At 38.6% G+C, this 21,405-nt stretch overlaps 1 protein-coding gene across 1 annotated transcript; it reads left to right on the top strand.

Annotated features, from left to right (window-relative positions):
• Nucleotides 1-17,585: 17,585 nt before the first annotated feature.
• On the top strand, nucleotides 17,586-18,743 carry LOC107816645 (epidermis-specific secreted glycoprotein EP1-like; the record flags this gene model as incomplete). The annotated part of the gene is given in 1 exon segment (NM_001325979.1): nucleotides 17,586-18,743. A coding segment is annotated over 1 exon segment (897 nt). The 3' UTR covers nucleotides 18,514-18,743.
• Nucleotides 18,744-21,405: the final 2,662 nt, after the last annotated feature.

Here is a 21,405-nt window from a genome sequence, read left to right as displayed (position 1 = left end):
GAAACCCCGAACTACGTGTTATGCGATTTATATTGAGGTGATGCAAATGCCAAGTGATGGGCGTGTGGGTGTGCACTGTGAGAATTGTGGCCTGGTTCATTCCATGGCACCGCTTAGTGACTCTTTCTTGTTGATATTTGTGATGTGATTATATGATTAAAGAAATGAACTATGAATCATGCTAATTATCATGTTAGGGTTTCACACCAATACTGTTGAGACTCGAGTGGTCTTTTCTTGCTGTCATCTCATTAGTTTCATTGATATTCCGTACTTAATTTTGTTCATGCATATCATATCATGGCTCAGTCTCAGTTGTTATTATTTGGCACATCATATCATTGTTTTGGGTGAGTTTCATGGTTTTATGAGCCTGTATGTGTGAGATTTGAGAGTGATGACTGAGTAAGACCGATGACCTGATTATGAGTGGCAGTTATGGGATCGGGTTGCACGCCGCAATAATTATGTTGATGATTATGATAGCGCATGAGATGTAGGAGCCCCTTTGGAGTCTGTAACATACCCCCAGTAAGCGCAGATGATATTTGAGGGATGGATTTCCCTGGATATGGATTTGTCCGAAGTATTGATACCTGGAGACGGATTTCTCCTCAGGGTTGGATTACCCTTGTTCCTCGGTACCAGTTGACTTGCAGTCAGTGTTGTATATATTCCGGGATAGACTTCCCTGGGCCGGATGACCATATGCAGTACCGGGTGATTGAGCACTTAAGAGTGGGAGCACACAGTGTATTTTCATACATTTCTGGCATTGCCATATAGAGATTTGCTGAACTTTATACTTCACATTGTTCGAACTAGTATTTACTTTACTGTTGAGTTGAATAATTGAATTGCCAGCATGCCTATGTTACTGTACAATTTAATTGTGTTATAATTGCTGAGGTTTAGTTCATCACTACCTGTCAGTCCATAATTTGGACTTGTTACTTACTGAGTTGGTGTACTCACGTTACCCCATGCACCTTGTGTGCAGATCCAGGTATCTCAGGTCATGGTAGCAGCTGTTGACTATTATGGTTGCGGATTATCACCGGAGATAGTGAGGTAGCTGCCTGACGATCGCAGTCCCGCCTTTCTCCTTCTTTATGTTCCTTCTAGTATACTTCGGCTACTTTTAGACTATTTTTGGTCTTGTTATGTTTTGGAACAATTGTAGTATTGCTCATGACTTAGTGACACCTGAGGTCGGGCTTTTATTTCCGCATTTTGGTTTTTGACTTTATATCTTTTATGGAAATTTCAGTTGAAAAAGGTTGTTATTTAAGTTTTAATGAAATGTTGGACTTTTTTGGGAATGTGTCGGTTGTCCTAGTTCCATGATAGGATCAATCACGACCGGGTTTGTTTTGGGGTCGTGACAAGTTTGTATTAGAGCCTAGGTAACATAGGTCTCATGAGTCATGAGCAGGTTTAGTAGAGTCTTGCGGATCGGTACAGAGATGTCTGTACTTATCTTTAAGAGGCTATAGAACCTTTAGAAAAACTTCACATTCTTGAATTCTTGTCATGCGAATCTGTTGATTCTGGTACTAAACTTCTGTTATTTTATTCTCTCAAAAATGGTGAGGACACATGCTACTGGTCCGGATGGACGACCACCAGTACCACCAGTTGGGGCCACTAGAGGCCGGGGTCGCGGTCGAGGCCATATTAGGGGCAGGGGTGTGGCACGTACAACAGTTAGGGTAGTGCCTGCAGATCCACCAACCGCTCCAGTTCATGATCAAGTTCTAGTTGTGGACTCTCCAGCAGGACCAGCTCAAGCACCGATTGTGCCTATTGTTATCCCAGTCTTGCTCAGGTAGTCGCCATTTCTGCTACATCAGCTACTTCCTAGGCTGGGTGAGACACTCAGTCTCTTGCCGCCCGTATACTCTAGCAGGTTGCTCAGGGACTTCAAACACCGGAGGCACCACCAGCCCAGCCAGTTGCACCTGTTTAGGATTATGTGGTGCCAGTCATGCCTGTTGACGAGCAGTGTCGATTGGAGAGATTTGGTAGGCTTCACCCTCCGACTTTCAGTGGTGTAGAGGGCGAGGATGCCTAGGGTTTCTTGGATAAGTGTCAGAGGATTCTTCATACAACGGGTATTCTAGAGACCAGTAGGGTCTCATTCACCACTTTTCAATTCTTTAGCGCTACATTTACTTGGTTGGAGGCTTATGAGAGGCGTAGACCTATTGGTGCAGCACCCCTTACCTGGCAGCAGTTCTCCGTTCTCTTTCTGGAGAAGTATGTGTCGTAGTCTCGCAGAGAGGAGCTGCGCAGATAGTTCGAGTAGTTGCATTAGGATCATATGACTGTGATGCAGTATGAGATGAGGTTTTTTGATTTAGCCCATCATGCTGTTTGGTTGGCTCCTACAGACAGGGAGAGGATTAGGAGGTTCGTGATGGCCTTGCTTATCAGCTACACATTCTTATGACTAAGGAGAGAGTGTCTGATGCTTCTTTTGAGGAGGTAGTTGACATTTCCAAAGAAATAGAGTTAGTTCGCTGCCATGAGAGAGTTGAGAGGGAGGCCAAGAGGCCTCGAGGATCTGGTATTTTTAGTGGTGTTCCTTCTGGAGGTCAGTTCCAGCACGACAGAGGCTATCCATTCAGACATGCTCAGTCAGCTCGTCTGGGACACTATGGTGGATCATCTGGCCATGGATCTCATAGTTCATATCAGTGCCCTTCCAGCTCAGAGTTTGACTCATGCACCATCAGTTCAAGGTTCATTTATTCCTGGTTCTTCTAGTAGGTATCCCGTTGCTCGAGGCTCCCTTAAGTCCCCATTGCTAGTGGCCGGTAGTGGTTGCTTTGAGTGTGGATAATTGGGTCATATCAAGAGGTTTTGTCCCGGCATTACAGGAGGTTCATCACAACCGAGGAGTCAGCCATCGACTTCAGCACCAGTTACTTCCCCACCCATCCAGCCAGCTTGGGGTGGAGGTCAGTCATCTAGGGGTCGCCCTAGAAGGGAAGGTCGATCAAATGGTGGTCAGGCCTATTTCAATGCGCTCCCAGCCGGACCAGATGCTATTACTTCAGATGTCATGATCATATGTATTGTCTCAGTCTGCCACAGGGATGCCTTTGTATTATTTGACCCTGGTTCCACTTTTTCATATGTGTCATCATATTTTGCCCATTATTTAGATATGCCCCGTGAGTCTCTTATTTCATCTGTTTGTGTATTTACTAAGGTAAGCGATACTATTGTTGTGGACCGCGTATATCGATTTTTGTAGTGACTATTGGGGATTTTGAGACCCGAGTATACCTTTTACTACTTAGTATGGTTGATTTTGATGTGATATTGGGCATGGATTGGTTATCTATGTATCACGCTAAGACGGTAAAGTTGGAATATGCCGGTGGTGCCATGGATTGAGTGGCGAGGTTTCACAAATTATGTTCCCAGTAGGGTGATTTCATACTTGAAGGCCCAACGGATGGTTGGGAAAGGTTGTCTTTCTTATTTGGCCTTTGTAAGGGATGTCAGTGCAGGGACTCCTAGTATCGATTCATTTTCGGAAGTGAGGGACTTCCTGGATTTATTTCATGTTGACGTACCGGGCATGCCACCAGACAGGGATATTGACTTTGGTATTGATTTGGTGTCGGGCACTCAGCCCATTTTTATTCCATTGTATCATATGTCACCAGCAGAGTTGAAAGAGTTGAAGGACCAGCTTTAAGAACTCGTTGATAAGGGGTTTATTAGGCCTAGTGTATTGCCTTGGGGTACGCCTATTCTATTTGTAAAGAATAAGGATGGCACGATGAGGATGTGATTTGATTACAAGCAGTTGAACAAAGTCACAATCAAGAAAAAGTATCCTTTGACTCGTATTGATGATTTATTTGACCAGGTTCAAGGAGCGAGAGTGTTCTTCAAGATTGATCTTCGGTCAGGGTATCACCAGAGGAAGATTAGAGACTCAGACCTTCTTAAGACAACTTTCAGAACCCGATATAGTCATTATGAGTTACTTGTGATGTCTTTTGGGCTAACCAATGCCCCAACAACATTCATGCATTTGATGAACAACATGTTTTGGCCTTATCTTGACTCGTTTGTTATTGTATTCATTAATAATATTCTGGTGTACTCACATAGTCAGGAGGAGCATGCTGAGCATTTGAGAGTTGTATTGCAACACTTGATGGAGTAGAAGCTTTATGAATAGTTCTCCAAATATGAGTTTTGGCTCAGTTCAGTGGCATTCTTGGGGCACATGGTGTCCGGTGAGGGTATTCAAGTTGATCCGAAGAAGATAGAGGCAGTCCAGAGTTGGCCCAAACCGTCCTCAACCACAGAGATTCGCAGTTTCTTGGTTTGGTAGGTTATTACCATCGGTTTGTTCAGGGATTTTCATCTATATCATCACCCTTGACCAAATTGACTTAAAAGGGTGCTCCTTTCAGGTGGTCGGATAAGTGTGAGGTGAGCTTTCAGAAGCTCAAGACTGCCTTGGCTACAGCTCCAGTGTTAGTTTTGCCATCAACTTCAGGTTCTTACATGGTATATTGTGATGCTTCTCGGGTCGACATTGGATGTGTGTTGATGAAGGAGGGTAGAGTGATTGCTTATGTTTCTCATCAGTTGAAGCCCCATGAGAAGAACTACCATGTTCATGATTTTTAATTAGCTTCCATTGTTCACGCATTGAAGATTTGGAGGCATTATCTCTATGGTGTGTCTTGTGAGGTGTTTACTAATCATCATAGCCTCCAGCACTTGTTCAAGTAGAAGGATCTCAATTTGAGGCAGCGGAGATGGTTAGAGCTGTTGAAGGACTATGATATTACTATCTTGTATCACCCGGGAAAGGCCAATGTGGTTGTCGATGCCTTGAGTTGGAAGGCGGTGAGTATGGGCAATCTTGCATTTATTCCTATTGGGGAGAAACCTCTTGCAGTTGATGTTCAGGCCTTGGCCAATCAGTTTGTAAGGTTGGATATTTCGGAGCCCAGTCAGATCTTAGCTTGTGTGGTTTCTTGGTCTTCCTTGTTTTATCGTATTAGAGAGCCCCAGTATGATGATCCTCATTTGCTTGTCCTCAAGGACATATTTCATCACGTGGATGCCAGATATGTGACTATTGGTGATGATGGGGTATTGAGGATATAGGGCCGGATATGTGTGCCCAATGTAGATGGACTTTGGGAGTTGATTCTTGAGAAGACTCATAGCTCGCGTTATTCCATCCATTCAGGTGCCATGAAGATGTATCAGGATTTGAGACAGTACTATTGGTGAAAGAGAATGAAGAAGGATATAGTGGGATTTATAGCTCGGTGTCTCAATTATCAGCAGGTGAAATATGAGCATTAGAGACTAGGTGGCTTGCTTCTGTAGATGGATATTCCAGAGTGGAAGTGGGGGCGGATCACCATGGATTTTGTAGCTGGACTCCCACAGACTTTGAGAAAGTTCGATGCTATTTGGGTGATTGTGGATCGGCTGACCAAGTCCGCGCACTTCATTCCTAGGTGTACTACCTATTCTTTAGAGCAGTTAGCTGAGATTTATATCCGAGAGATTGTTCGCCTGCATGGTGTCCCAGTTTCCATCATTTCAGATATATGTACTTAGTTTACATCGCAATTTTGGAGGGTCGTGCAGCGAGAGTTGGGTACTCATGTTGAGTTGAGCATATTTTTTCACCCTCAGATGGACGGGCACATGCGAGCGCACTATTCAGATATTGAAGGACATGTTGCGCACTTGTGTCATTGACTGTGGGGGTTCATGGGACCAGTTTCTACCGCTCGCGAAGTTTGCCTATAACAATAGTTATCAGTCGAGTATTCAGATGGATCCATATGCCGCTTTATATGGAAGACGATGTAGATCTTCAGTAGGTTGGTTTGTGCCGGGCGAGGCTAGACTTTTGGGTACAGACTTGATACATGATGATCTGGACAAGGTGAAGGTGATTCAGGAGCGACTTCGTATAGTTCAGTCAAGATAAAAGAGTTATGTTGATAGAAAGGTTCGTGATGTGTCTTACATGGTCGGGGAGAAGGTTCTATTAAAGGTTTCACCCACGAAGGGTGTCATGAGATTTGGGAAGAAGGGCGAATTGAGCCCTCAATTTATTGGGCATTTTGAGGTGATTCGGAGGATTGAGGAGGTGGCTTATGTGCTTTCTTTACCACCTAGCTTGTCGAGTGTGCATCCAGTATTTCATGTTTCTATGCTCTGAAAGTATATTGGCAATCCGTCTCAAGTTTTGGATTTCAGCACGGTTCAGTTAGACGGTGATTTGACTTATGATGTGGAACCAGTAATTGTTTTGGAGCGGCATGTCCGAAAGTTGAGATCAAAGGATATAGCTTCAGTGAAAGTGCAGTGAAGAGGTCGGCCCATGGAGGAGGCTACTTGGGAGACCAAGAGGGAGATGCGGAGAAGATATCGACACATGTTTGAGTCTTTAGGTATGTTTCTTGACTCGTTTGAGGATGGATGATTGTTTAAGAGGGGAGGATGTAACGACCCGGCCAGTCGTTTCATGAGTTATAGCCCCATCTCCCCCATTCTACTTCTTTATGTGTTCTTCAGCTGTATTTCAACGGATCGTGTTGGTTGGTTCGGGTTCAGAGTTGTTTTGGAGTGAAATAAGACACTTAGTCTTTTATTTTGGAGTTCAAGTTGGAAAAAGTCAATCGGATGTTGACCTATGAGTAAACGATCACGGATTGGGATTTTTATGGTTCAGATTGTTTCGTTAGGTGATTTTGGACTTAGAAGCATGTTCGGAATGTAATTTGGAGGTATGTGGTAGATTTAGGCTTGAAATGAGGAAATCGGAAATTTGGCATTTCTCGGTCGGTAGTGGAAATTTTGATATCGGGGTAGGAATGAAATTCTCGAAATTGAGTAGGTCTGTAGTGTCATTTGTGACGTTTGTGCAAAGTTTCAGGTCATTCGAATGAGGTTTGATAGGTTTCGGCATCATTTGCGGAATTGGGAAATTTAAAGTTCTTAGGCTTGAACCCGAGGGTGATTTGGTGTTTTTATGTTGTTTCAAGTGTTCTGAAGGTTTGAATAAGTTTGAATGTTGGTATGTGACTGGTTGGAATTTTTGGTTGAGGTCCCGACGGCCTCGGGATGAATTCGGATGGCTAGCTGAAGAGTTGGAAATTTGTTTGAGCAGCTGAAACTGCTGCTTCTGTTATTTCCGCACCTGCGGATTAGGGACCGCGGGTGCGAGGTCCGCAGAAGTGAAAATGGACCGCAGAAGTGGAGAAGGGCCGCAGGAGTGGATGTTGGACCGCATCTGCGAGCCTACATGTGTGAGGCTTGGGGCATAGGTGCGAAAGCTGGGGCTTTAGGTGAAATGCGGAGATGCGGCATTTGGACTGCAGGTGCGGTCCCGCAGGTGCATGAATTTTGCCGCAGGTGCGGAAATGCCTGGGCAGAAGTATAAATTAGACCTTTCGCGATTTTTGCCAATTCTTCACAATTGTTTGCCTGGTTTTGAGCTTTGGGTAGTGATTTTCAAGAGGAAATCGAGGGGTATCAGTGAGGTAAGCTACTTGGGCTTTATTATTTGTGTTTGTTATGATTTTCCTACTGTTTAATCATGGAATTAGTGGGAATTGGGGGAGAAGTAGAAGGGGCTAGGGCTTGTGTTTTGGAGAGTTTTGATTGAGGATTTAAGGGGTCAAATGGAGTCGGATTTTGATAAATTTTGTATATATGAACTTGTGAGTGGAAGGAGTTTCTAGTTTTGTTATTTTTATCGGATTCCGAGATGCAGGCCCAGGGGAAGGGTTTGGGTGAATTTCGGGATTTTGGATTGAATTTATAGTTTTTCGTGTGGAATTGATTCCTTGGCCTATATTGATTGCATTGTATTGCTTTTGGTTAGATTCGGGACGTTTCGGGGCCGATTTCTGAGGCAAAGGCGTAGCGGAGTAGGATTTGGCTTGGTTTGAGGTAAGTAACTCTTCCAAACTTGGTTCTGAGGGTTCAAGACTCTGAACTACGTGTTATGTGATTTATATTGAGGTGTAACAAATGCCAAGTAACGGGCGTGTGGGTGTGCACCGTGAGAATTGTGGCCTGGTTCATTCCGTGGCACCGCTTAGTGACTCTTTCTTGTTGATATATGTGTTGTGACTATATGATTAAGGAAATGAACTATAAATCATGCTAATTGTCATTTTAGGGCTTCACGCCAATACTGTTGAGATCCATTGGTCGTTTCTTGCTGTCATCTCATTAGTTTCATTGATATTCTGTACTCAATCTATTTCATGCATATCATATCATGTCTCAGTCTGAGTTGTTATTATTTGCCACATCATATCATTGTTTCTGGCAAGTTTCATGGCATTGTGAGCCCGTGTGTGTGAGACTGGAGAGTGATGGCCGAGAGATGGATTTCCCTGGACATAGTTTTGTCCAAAGTATTGATACCTGGAGATGGATTTCTTCCCAGGTTTGAATTACCGTTGTTCCTCAGTACCAGTTGACTTGCCGTCAGTGTTGTATATATTCCGGGATGGACTTCCCTGGACTGAATGGCCATATGCGGCAGCGAGTGGTTGAGCACTTGAGAGTGGGAGCACACGGTGCATTTTCATACATTTCTAGCATTGTCATATAGAGATTTACTGAGCTTTATACTTCACATTGTTCGGACTAGTATTTACTTTACTGTTGAGTTTAATAATTGAATTGCCAGCATGCCTACGTTACTGTACAATTTAATTTTGTTATAATTGCTGAGGTTTTAGTTCGTCACTACCTATCAATCCATAGTTTGGACTTGTTACTTATTGAATTGGTGTACTCACATTACCCCCTGCACCTTATGTATAGATCCATGTATCTTAGGTCACGATAGTGGCTGTTGACTATTCCAGTCGCGGATTATCACCGGAGATAGTGAGGTAGCTGCCTCGCGATCGCAGTCCCACCTTTCTTCTTCTTTATCTTCCTTCTAGTATACTTCAGCTACTTTCAGACTATTTTTGGTCTTGTTATGTTTTGATGTAGTATTACTCATGACTTAGTGACACCTGAGGTCGAGCCCTTTTATTTCTGCATTTTGATTTTTGACTTTATATCTTTTATGAAAATTTCAGTTGGAAAAGGTTGCTATTTAAGTTTTAATAAAATGTTGAACCATTTTGGGAATGTGTCGGCTGACCTAGTTCCATAATAGGCACCATCATGACCGGGTTGGTTTTGGGTTCGTGACGCTTAGAGAAAGAAAAAATATCAATCAAACTTGAATGTAAAAGCAAAGAATTAGATTATTATAATAACAAAGAACTGTACTAAAAAAATACAAATGACTAATATGTACCACAAAATATATAGAGATATATATATATATATATATATATATATATATATATATATATATATATTGTAATAATTAATTTAAATAGCTACTTCTATAGTCGGTTTGATTCGATTTTTTCAGCTATTGTTTTTTGTTAAAACCAAAACCAAACTAAATTTGATCGGTTTTTAAATTTCAAAACCAAAACCAAACCAAACGTAAAATGTATCGGATTATTTGTTCTGTTTTGTCATGACCCAAAATCAACTAAAGGTCGTGATGGCGCCGGACACCACTGTCAGGCAAGCCAACACCAAATAGTTAATTTGTTCTCATTTTAGTATTTTTGAAATCGTAATTTCCTTCAATTTAACTAGTAAAAGATGAACTTTACAGATTAAATAATAATATTTTTAGTAAATTTCAATACTGAATAATCCCATAATCATCCCAATATCCGGTGTCACAAGTGCATGAGCATTTACTAGGAAGTAAATTAAAATACAATAACTGTCTGGAATATAAAGTTGGACAAAAAAGAAAATACAAGTACTCTGAAGGAGAATCTGCTGGCTGTGGATCGTCTCATAAGATGCAACTCACCTAAGTCCCCATATCAACCATGCCTCTATGCCCCCAATGCCACTAGACTTACATGTGTATGTACAACAAAATGACAGCAAGTGTAGTATGAGTACGAAAACAACGCGTACCCAGTAGATATCCAGTCTAATCTCAAAGAAGTAGTGATGAGAGGTCGACTTCAACACTTGCTATGGCCAACAATAATATACCGATAATATGATAAATTATGAATTTTATAAGGCGACTGTAAACTCAATAACATGAAGCAGGTAAACAATTCTTTTGTTAATAGTAGATTTCCAAATTTATTTTCATCTTTTAACAATTTATATCTCTGGCCGATCAAGCCACATCAATTATCAAAATTTCCAAAACAATCAATCAAGTCATACGCAAATCATGCCAAGGTCGTACGTCCCAATCCAACATAATATTTAAACTGTGTACTGCATAGGGTCGAACAACGCGAAGCATAGATGCATATAATTACCCCGCTCGCGAATCATATATGCGACGTGATCAAATATTAATTTAAAGAATTACCCCGCTCGCGGATCATACTTGCGACGCGATCAAATATAAATTTAAGGAATTACCCCGCTCGCGGATCATACTTGCGACGCGGTTACACATAGATTTCTTAAGTTATTATAGTATTCCTCAATTCGTATCAAAATATGAAGTTCAAATGAAAACTTTTAAGTACCCAATTTTTACTCAATTTCAACTCCTTTCAAAACAAATAAGCTAACTCAATCTCGCTTCTTCTATAGGTAAACAATAAATATAAATCAACAACAATATCAACAAGGCATGATGTAACCCTAAAACTACCCGGACTTAGGCATAGCTAGTAGCTACGTACGGACTCTCGTTACCTCATGCGTACGTAGCCCCAACAAATAGAAGCACATAATAATTTAGTTCACCTATGGGATTAATTCCCTCTTACAAGGTTAGAAAGGAGACTTACATCGCTCCGAAGTTCCATAGCCGGCTCCCAAGCCTTTCCAACAACTCAAACCGATGCCCAATGCTCCAAAACTAGTCAATAAATGTGCAAATCCATAAATATATACTCCAATACTTATTATAATCCAATTTACAATAATTTCGAACTCTGCGAAAAGTTGATAAAATCAACCCTCGGGCCCACGTGCCCAGATTCTGAAAATTTTTGAAGATAAACATTACGCATAACATCACAAACTCGAATATATAATTTATTCTCAATTCCATGCCCAAATTCGTGGTCAAAATCCAAAAATACTAATTTTTAGATTTTCTACCAAAACCTCAATTTCCACTAATTTTCCATGAATTTCCATGTTAAAATCTACATATAATCCAAGTATTTAACTTGCAATAGGTGGGAAATACTTACCTTGACATAGATGATGAAGATGGAGCTCCAAAATCACTCCTAGGTCATCTCTTATGGAGGAAATGAGATGAAATGAGCCAAACCCGTTTTTGCAAACTTATACACTGCTAGGCAACCCTTCTTCGCGTTTGCGAGCCTCCCATCGCATTCGCGATGAACAAAATTCTCAAAAGCCATTTTCAAACTTTTCTAAGATAAGCTCTAGTATAATGTTCATAACTTTTTGTTCAAAACTCTAAATGACAATATCTACAACTTTCATGTTTTGGTCATCTTTCAATTCCCTATAGATTTCGAGATATAAGCTGCCAAAGTCAGCCCTGTGCAACACAAATTTCTTCTTCATCTTCTCGGATAGCCTCTTGTGCACTAGCCATAACCTTTTGTACACAAATTCAAATTTGAAATGGTTTACTTTTCCGAAAATTAGGCGCAATGGGGTACAATTTTATTTTTGGATCATCTCTAAATTCCTTGTAGATTGCGAGATATGAGCCTCCGAAGTCAGACCCGTGCAACAGAGATTTCCTTCTTCGCGAACGTGAAGAGCAAAATCCCAGAAGCTAAATCCTTCTTCGCGAACGCGAGATGATCCTCGTGAACGTGAAGAACAACACTAGACATCAGTACACCAGCATCCAAAGTAGCCCAAAATGATCTGAAACACATCCGAGGCCTCCGGGACCCCGACCAATCACACCAACGTGTCCCAAAACATGACATGAAGTTTCTCGAGGCCTCAAATCATATTAACCAACATCGAAATCATGAATCATACCCCAATTAAAGCTTAATGAACTTAGAACTTCAAACTTCTACATTCAAAGCCGAAACCTATCAAATCACGTCCGATTGACTTCAAAGTTTGCACACAAGTCACATTCGACATATGGACCTACTCGAACTTCTAGAATCGGAATCCGACCCGGATATCAAAAGTCCACTTCCGGTCAAACTTCTCAAAAACCTTCAAATTTCTAACTTTCACCAAAATGACGCCGAAATGACCTACGGACCTCCAATCCACTTTCGGACGCGCCCCCAATACCATAATCACCATATAGAGCTATTCCTAGACTCGAAGTCCTAAACGGACATCGATAACATTGAAATACACTGCAACCCAAATTTATGAAATTCTTCCAAAATGCCACTTCCACAATAGGCACTGAAACGCTCCTGGGTCATCTAAAACCCGATCATGACATACGACCAAGTCCAAAATCATTATACGAACCTGCTGGAACCTTCAAATCCCGATTCTAAGATCGTTTACTCAAAAAAGCAAACCTTAGTCAATTCTTTTAACTTAAAACTTCCGAAATGAGAATTGTTTTTCCAAATTAACTCCGAACTTTCTGAAATTCAATTCAGACCACGCGTGTAAGTCATAATTCCTGAAGTGAAGCTACTCATAGACTCAAACTACCGAATGACGCACTGGAGCTCAAAATGACCTATCGGGTCCTTACAGGTTTGGTTCAGTTCTTTGGGTTTTTTATGAACACCACTACTGGTAGTACATATATTCGAAGGGTTTCGAGTTTTTTTTTCATTTTTGTACTTTGGGAGCTCAGATTAAAATGATTTTTGGAGGGGTTTTGCAAGATTTCTGAAGGTAAGTCACTTTTAATATTTTTATCTAATTATATTGAATACCTATTGAATTTCCCTCATAGATTTGGTGTTTTGAGGTGAAAATTAGGGATTTTTGATCCATGTATTGGAGAGTAAAAATTGGAGGTTTGAGAGACGATTTGGTGTCGAAATTTAGTAATTTTTGTATGGTTGGACTCGTTGTTGAATGGTTGTTCGGATTTTGTTAATTTTGTAAAATTTTGAGATGTAGGATTGTGGTTGACTTTTTGAGTTCTTTTTGACCTTAGTTGAATATCGTAGCGTTGTTATTTGGAATCAATTATTATAGGTTTTGTTGATAGTATTACATTATATTTGGCTAGAGTCGATCCTTCCGGAGGCCAATACATGTGGGAAATGGCCTGTTAGCAGATTGATTTGATTTACTTGAGGTAAGTATCTTATTTAAATTTAGCGGACACACTAGTTGCTGAATTGTTATGATAGATATGAGCTATTGGGTGCCCACATGCATGGGGATGAACCCATGTCAGGGCACCGAGGTCATTTATTCATGTTCGGGTTGTGGTCGAGCTCTTATAAGCCTAGAATTGACTGTTAAGCTTTAAGCTATGAATATCTCTCGTGTTTGTAATAGTTTGTGTTATATATTTGAGCCATGCTAATAATTGGGCATTTTGACTACTTACTAGCGCCTTTTAACTCTCGTTTTCGTCCAAAAGCGTTTAATTGTTTTCCAAAAACTGATAAAATATGCATAATTGTAGGAGTATCGGAAAATGAGCCACTAAGATGATATCCAACTCAAAAGGAGTGATCTGAACTGAAGGACAAAAAGAGACACAGAAGCTCAAAGTGCGGACCGCAGAATATCATCTGCGGTCGTCGATTGTGAAGTCATTCATATAAGAGGACTGTGAGAAGTGCAGTCCGCACATGAAATGTGCGGCCGCAGAAGTTAAGCAAGAACAGAAGTTCAGAGAGTTCTCATTTCAAGCTTAAATGAAGTGTAGACTGAATAATTATTGTGAGGTCGCAGAAGATCAGCTATGCGGCCGCAATTGCATTTGTGCGATCCGCAGAAGAGCCTTGTGCGGTCGTACCCGGAAATGTGCGAATCACAGAAAATGAGAGATGTGGCCGCGGTTCAGAATTGTGTAGCCGCAAGATTCAAATCGTGTGAAGTTGAAGCAATGTGCAGACCGCACATAAAATTATGCGGCCGGAGATCCTCTAAAAGGGCATTTTTGTCCGAAAATTCCAGCTTTGTATACAATAGAAGAGTTTTATTTTTTTAGGTCAAGTTTTGAATACCAGCAACCAAAATGACATTTTTTTTTATCTCTTTAGTAGTTTTTGCCATTTTGAGATTTGTGAACATAGATTTCATTTTAATTATGAATATGGGTTTAACTATCATTTCTTCTTCTATTTCTTCTGTTTTAAGCATGAGTGGCTAGATTTTCACTAGGGTTGTGACCTAACCCTAGAGTGTAAACTTAATGGGTGTTTGATTTATTGCTTGTTTATGGTTGAGTGTTAATTATTTAGCCTTTTTCTTATTTTTAATTGTAGAATTAATGGTTGAAAACATTAGTTAATGCCTATTTGACTTGGTCTCTACTTGAGAAAAAGAGACTTAGTCTAGGAAAACTTGGCTAACAAGAAAGTAGGGTAAATCAAGAGATTGATAGTCTTAATTAAATGGTTGAACCTAGAGATAGTAAAACCCGACTTGAGATGTTTATCAACCATTTTTTTCAATACCTATTTGGACTTGAGAAAGCTGAATTGGGCAAAATCACTCTCTTACCAGTGGTATTGAGTGGGTACTTGAGTGCTGATAGCTATAATACACCTCGACCAACAAAACAAGCTTTAAATTTTGCATCCCATTAGGCAAACACCTAGGTGGAGTTCATAGCCCTAGGCCTTTTATATCATTTGAAAAACAACAAAAAATATTTCCTAGTTTCAATTATTCATCTTGCAATCTTAGTTTAAATTAGACTTAGAAACAACCAAAGTTTGTGTAAGTGCAATTTGAGATAGGTCAAGCTAATAGCTAAGTGCAAAGAAGGACATATTCTCTGGAATATGAAAGAGAATGAAGAAGAATGAAGAGAATGGAGAGACTTGGTCTGTCTTGGTCTGTCTTGGAGCATATGCTGTCAAGTTATTTTAAACTCTAAAAGGGCCTTTATGCACATGTTGTGCACAAGTGCACATGCCACCAATTCAGACTGCAACTACAAACCAAATCCTTAGGTTTCTGATTCAAATTAACAACTATAAGTAGCTATACTCGATCCTCAATTTTGATTCAAACAATGTTCAGCAAGAACATATCAAATTGTTATCATTCAAACAGCCGAAACTATTCGACGACACGTATCGAATCGACTATACTAATTATAACATATACAATCAAAGACCATGATCAGAAATCTAACAGTATCAAACATGCGATTCAAATTGCACTGACTAAGCAAAAATTGTACTGGAGAATTGATTAATCAATCGAATTTAAATTCAATTGATTGTAAAGCTTACACACATATACATGATCAGTAAATGGAAAGAACTTGGCAAATACAGAGGTCCGGGTAAGGTGGATAACAACAGTTGACAAAAATTCAATAACATAAATTAAACAAAACATACGAACAGACAATCAATTGTAGCAGACAAAATAAACTGATAAAGAAAAATAAAAATTACCTAAAGGCTTAAAAATCAGAAAACCTTAGCTCGTGTTTGAATAGACCCTTCTTGGGGTTGAACGTACTTTAATCGAAGTGTTCTCAACTGAGAACACTTCGATTAAGGTCCATTAGACCCTAATCATTTGGCTCAAACGGACACAGACCAGGCCCGGGGTTTCTAGGGTTCCTAGATGGCAGATTTGGGATTTGGGTTTCCACGGTTAGATTCGGACCAAACCAAGCATGGTTTGGTCACGAGGGAGGTCCGGAGATTGTCTGGTGTGAAGCTAGGGTAAATCGATGTAAGTCGAGGTCCGACTCGAATCTTCAAATGAAGATTCGAGAAGGTGGGAGGGGATTCGAGCTAAGTGGTTGGTGGATTTGGGTTCAGGATGGTGAGGTGCATCTATGGTGTTAAGATGGGGGTCACCGGCGTCCATGCCGCCGGGATTAATGGTGAAGGAAAAGGGGGCGGCTAGGGTTCTGTGGGTTTGGGTCTGTGGAAGGGACGACTAAGGCAGGGGGGTTTGGATAAGGGGCAGGGTGTGATATGAGGCCTTTTATACGGGGTGGATGGTTGTGTCTTGGCCGTTGGATTGCCATTGATCAACGGCTGTGATCTTTCCATTAAAAGAAACGGTGTCGTTTGCTTTCATACTGGGGTGGATCAGACCGGGTTTCATTGGGTCGGGTCTGATAACGGGTAAAGGAGATGGGACGAGGGCTGTTAGATCAGCCTGGTTTGAACGACTGAGATTAGACGGCCTTATACGGCGTCGTTTGGGTAAAGGATTGGCCTGATCTGGGCCGTTCCTTTGAACCAATCAACGGCTCGAAGAGATGATGCCTATACGGCGTCGTTTGGGGCGTCTTGCAGAAGGCCTGGTTGGACTGGGTCATTTGCATTGGTTTGGGCCTGATTTTATTTAAAATCTTGGCCCAAATCTAATGTTTTCCTTCTTATAATTAAATAAAAATTCCTAATAATTAAAAAAAAAATCATACCAATATTAATAAATACTCAAAACAACAATTATCACTCACATTGACATTTAATTAAAAATAAAATCATTAAATGACAACAAAAAATAGAATAAAAGACACATATATTTTACGATTTTCCTTTTAAAATCAATTACGGTTCAAATACACACGACACACATTTTTTTTGTATTTTGTTTGATAAAAAATAAAAATAGACGAAATCACAAATAACTAACAAAATGCCACGTAAAAATCCAAAAATTGTACAGCAAGACCATTTGTTATTATTTTTATTTCTTTTAGAGTGATTGTCGCGTAAAATAAAAATCACGACAATCCTAATGATATATGAAAAAATAAAAACTAGAAGCTAAACATCATATTAATAATGCGTTGGACTTATGTGGAGATAAAATCTCTTTGACACAGCCAAAACAATCCGTTATTGTCGTCATGTTCAAAATCAACATATTTTAAATTATTTTTAATTCTCTACATATGTCGAATTTGAGACAACAAATGCATACTCTTGGTTAAGTAAATACTTACATTCATCGAATATTTATATCAACCTAATATATACATCACATAAGTCTTTATAAGCATGGCTATCAATTAATAGTAGTTAATTTAATACTTATTCTTATCTTATTTATCACTTATCTGTGATGAATTAATATAGGTCGGTATAAAAACCCGAACTCCTCCGTGACTCAGTCTCTGACAACACTTCCACATTTCTTTCGTCTTCGAATTTAAAATGGACAGTGTTTTAAGGCATATATCCACGCACAAGGTAAACTCATACTTATGCTCCTGTACACCATATGCAGACAGCACCTCAACATTGACCGGTTTTGAATTGACTACATTTGCGCCAACTTGTGCATTATAATCTTGTCAATGCAAAAATTTAAAAGATACGGATGAACAGTACTATTCATAATAACTAATTAATTATCCATCGCCATCCATCTATAAATACGGATAGCAAGAAACTAAGGATCATATCATCAAACAGCTAAAAGAAGAAATTAAACATGTCTCCTTCATTGCCTACTACACTTGTTGCCTCTCTCTTTCTTTTCTGCCAAATATTTTCTTCAATTGCCCAAGTCCCAGTTGAAAACACCTTCAAATTCGTCAATGAAGGTGAATTAGGACCTTTTGTTGTCGAATACCAAGCAGATTATCGTGTTTTCTCTGGAATTTTCACTAATCCATTCCAGTTCTGTTTTTACAACACTACCCCTAATGCATGGACACTAGCTTTGCGCATGGGTACTGTCCGTTCCGAATCTCTAATGCGTTGGGTATGGGAAGCTAATAGGGGAAATCCTGTCAAGGAAAATGCCACTTTTTCTTTAGGAACAGATGGAAATCTTGTCTTGGCAGAAGCTAATGGTCGAATTGCTTGGCAAACAAACACAGCTAAAAAAGGCGTCACTGGTTTCAAGTTGTTACCAAATGGTAACTTTGTCCTTCATAACTCAAAGGGAAAATTCATTTGGCAGAGTTTCGACCATCCCACCGACACTCTTTTAGTGGGCCAATCTCTCCGCTTGTCAGGCCCGAATAAGCTTGTGAGCCGGGCCTCCATGAAAAAGAACGTAAACGGGCCTTACAGCTTGGAAGTGAAACCGAAAATATTCGGTATCTATAACAGAACCAAGCTTGCCGTGGAATTAGCTTGGTTTGATTTCAAAAATAGCACTTTGGAATCAATAAAATTGAACAGCGGAAATCAAAGGGTGAAGTTGGACTACAGATTGGCTAAATCAACAACAAGAAATTCCCATGTTATGGCGTTCACTAAAATCAACACAACTTTAACATACCTTCGGCTAGAAATAGATGGAAATCTCAAGGCCTACACTTTCTACGAAGACAAAGAAGAAGACAGATTCCGTTGGCGCGTAACTTATAACATGCTTTAAGAATATGCTTTTGCATATCAGTAATATAGCTCTATAAGATAAGGATTTTCAATAATAAGTGGATAAAACGAGTGGTTCCACAGCTATTCCAATAGGTTAGGGATTCCTATGTAGAGCTAGAATTTTATTTCCTTTCTTTTGCTTTTTTTTTTTGGTTGAGGGTTGTATTTTATTTATGATTTCTATTTTTTTCCGATTGAAGGGTATATTTTTATTATGTTTTCTATTAATAAATGCTTTGTCAACTGTGAGATCTCGATGGCTTGTTAATTTTCTTCTTCATACTGCTCTAAGCATATAGCATGTTACTTTATAGACTTCTAAATTTAGAACTTTAGGTAAAATCTAAAGTACTAGAATTCTTGGTCCCTATTAGAAATCAAACCTGAAATTTATAGAATTGATAGATATGTGTCTTGTCAACCAAAAAGATAAGAAACGGATGATAATTTGGCCAGCAAACTCAGCACAGTATTAGAATTATTAATTATTGGCTCCGATGAGAGTGCACCCGAAACCTGAAAAGTTTGTAGCTAAAGGCTTCAATGAGAGTGCAATAATCTTTGTTGTTTTTTCATCATTTTTTTTCCTACCTTAAGCACATAGTGCTCCCTCCGTCCTGATTTATGTGATATTTTTCGGATTTTGAGAGTCAAAATTTTGTTTGTCCTTTAATCATTTTGAATTATTAATTATTGTGACATATAATACTTTTTTACATACTTCCAAAATATATAAAAGACTATTTGCTAAGTTTCTAGGAGACTAAAAGTATTTTTTTTTGTTTAAAAAGTTTTTTTTGAAAATTTGAAATATTTAACCGAAATGAAAAAGTGCTTTTGAGCATTAGAGTTTTTCTACTTTGAGGAGAAACTACAAATTTTAGCTTTTTCCAAGAACCAAAACCAGAAAGTTAATTTATTCAAGACAAAAATATTCTTAAAATTAATTTATATTTTTCAAATTATCTCTCATTATTTTAACCTTTTCCTTTTTTCTTCTATTAACATTTCTTTTTTTTTACTTATTCCATAATTTTATTCTCTTCTCCTATTTCCTCTTTGGAATAGTCTTTCAACTATAAATAGATCTCTTCTTTTATACAGTAATTTATAAAAATGGAGTTTTTGTTTATATTAAATGATGTATTTATATATTTAAATCATCATGTAAACAATAAATGTTACCAGATAATCAATATTATTTCTTTGGAACAACAATATTTTATATTGATAAAATAAAAATCTTTTTATATTTTTACTTTATTTTTTTATATTTTATTGAATTTCTTTATATAAATATTTAAATATTATTCTCTTTCTTAAATCATACTAATTGCAAATTGAACATTTACTTCTTATTTGTAATTTGATACTCAGAACTCAAAAGTACTTTTTGGAAAGAATAGCCAAATATAATTTTTTTTTATCAAAAGCACTACTCAAATGAAAAAGTCAAACACAAATCCTACCATACAAAGTACGTTTTCGAATAATACTTTTGAACAAAAGCATTTCTCGAACTAAGCAACATTGTTAGCTTAGCCAAAGGGGCTCGAAATTGTATTTTGAAAAGTGAAACTACGTCCCAATAAATTGTCACAATTAAAAGGATCAATTGTTAGAAAAGAGAAAAGTGTTATATAAATTGGGATAGCCTACAGAGGAAGTATGATAAGTGCATTTTACCTGATATTAACCATGTAATTTCTCTCAGAAAAGCAAAAAAAATTATGAGGTGATAAAGCAAAGAAAACACACAAAGAAGTATTGCGTGACAATGCACCAAGTCTTGATTTGTCATGTCGAAATCGACGAAATCCAAACTTAGAATGACGAATTCTCATATCTGCAAATGTTAAATCTAGATTTGCTATGGAAATCTAGCACCGAACCGAGAAGTTATCATGAAATTTTCTTATATAAAAAGATGTTGCCCAATTAGTATAAGGCATTGCAGTAGATCTTGAATTTTCTGAAGATTTTCAGAAAAATATTTTTGTTTCTCAAGGAACAATTGAATAATATTCCAATTGTTGTTTCTCTTGATTAGAGCCAACTAGGGGTGGGTATTCGGTCTGTTCAATTCGGTTTGAACAAATTCAGTTCAGTTATTTGGTTTTCAGTTTAGTAAAAGTAGTAACTGAAATAAGTTTAGTTCAGTCCGATTTTTTAATTTTAGTTCAATTATTTCTAGTCCGTTTTCGGTTTGAATATTATCATATTTAGCTCCTTCTATGTAATAATTGGATTGACGAATTTGTTGGCAGAAAAAACAAGAAAATATTTAATAAAACGAGGGAAATAGTAAAAGATTGGCAAGGACAGAGAACAAAAAAAGAAGAAATGAGAGAATTATAAAAAAAAAAGAAGCTTACTTGGAAAACAACAAGAAATCTGACAACAACGAAAACTGATGCAGCACATCGGCACAAGTGTATCAATGACGATAGAGACTAGAGGGGCGCAACAGAAGTTTGAAGAACCCTAGTGACTTAGAATAAAATGGAAGTTTTATTAGAGTTGAAAGTTTTAAGACTGGGAAAAGTCATTGACTTACTTATTTGGGTTGGGTCTTTGATGGAACTTAAAATTGGGCCTAATATTATTACCTATGGGCTTAGCCTATATGTAGTTTAAATAATCCATTTTGCTAATAATTCGATTTTTTGGTTAACCGAACCAAATAAATCAATAACCGACGACCAAATCGAAAAACTAAAATTTCAAACTGAAACCGACCAAAAAAACTGAATAATCGAAATAAAATTTTTTTCGGTTCAGTAGGTTTCTTCGGTTCTAACCGATATATCCCCACCCCTAGAGCCAACCACTTGAAATGGTGTGTGATGTAACTGATATATTAGTAGGAGCAATATTAGTACAAAAGAGA

This window comes from Nicotiana tabacum, chromosome 10, assembly GCF_000715075.1.
Source record: "Nicotiana tabacum cultivar K326 chromosome 10, ASM71507v2, whole genome shotgun sequence".
Classification (NCBI taxonomy): Eukaryota; Viridiplantae; Streptophyta; class Magnoliopsida; order Solanales; family Solanaceae; genus Nicotiana; species Nicotiana tabacum.
This window is presented reverse-complemented; position numbering and strand designations above follow the sequence as displayed.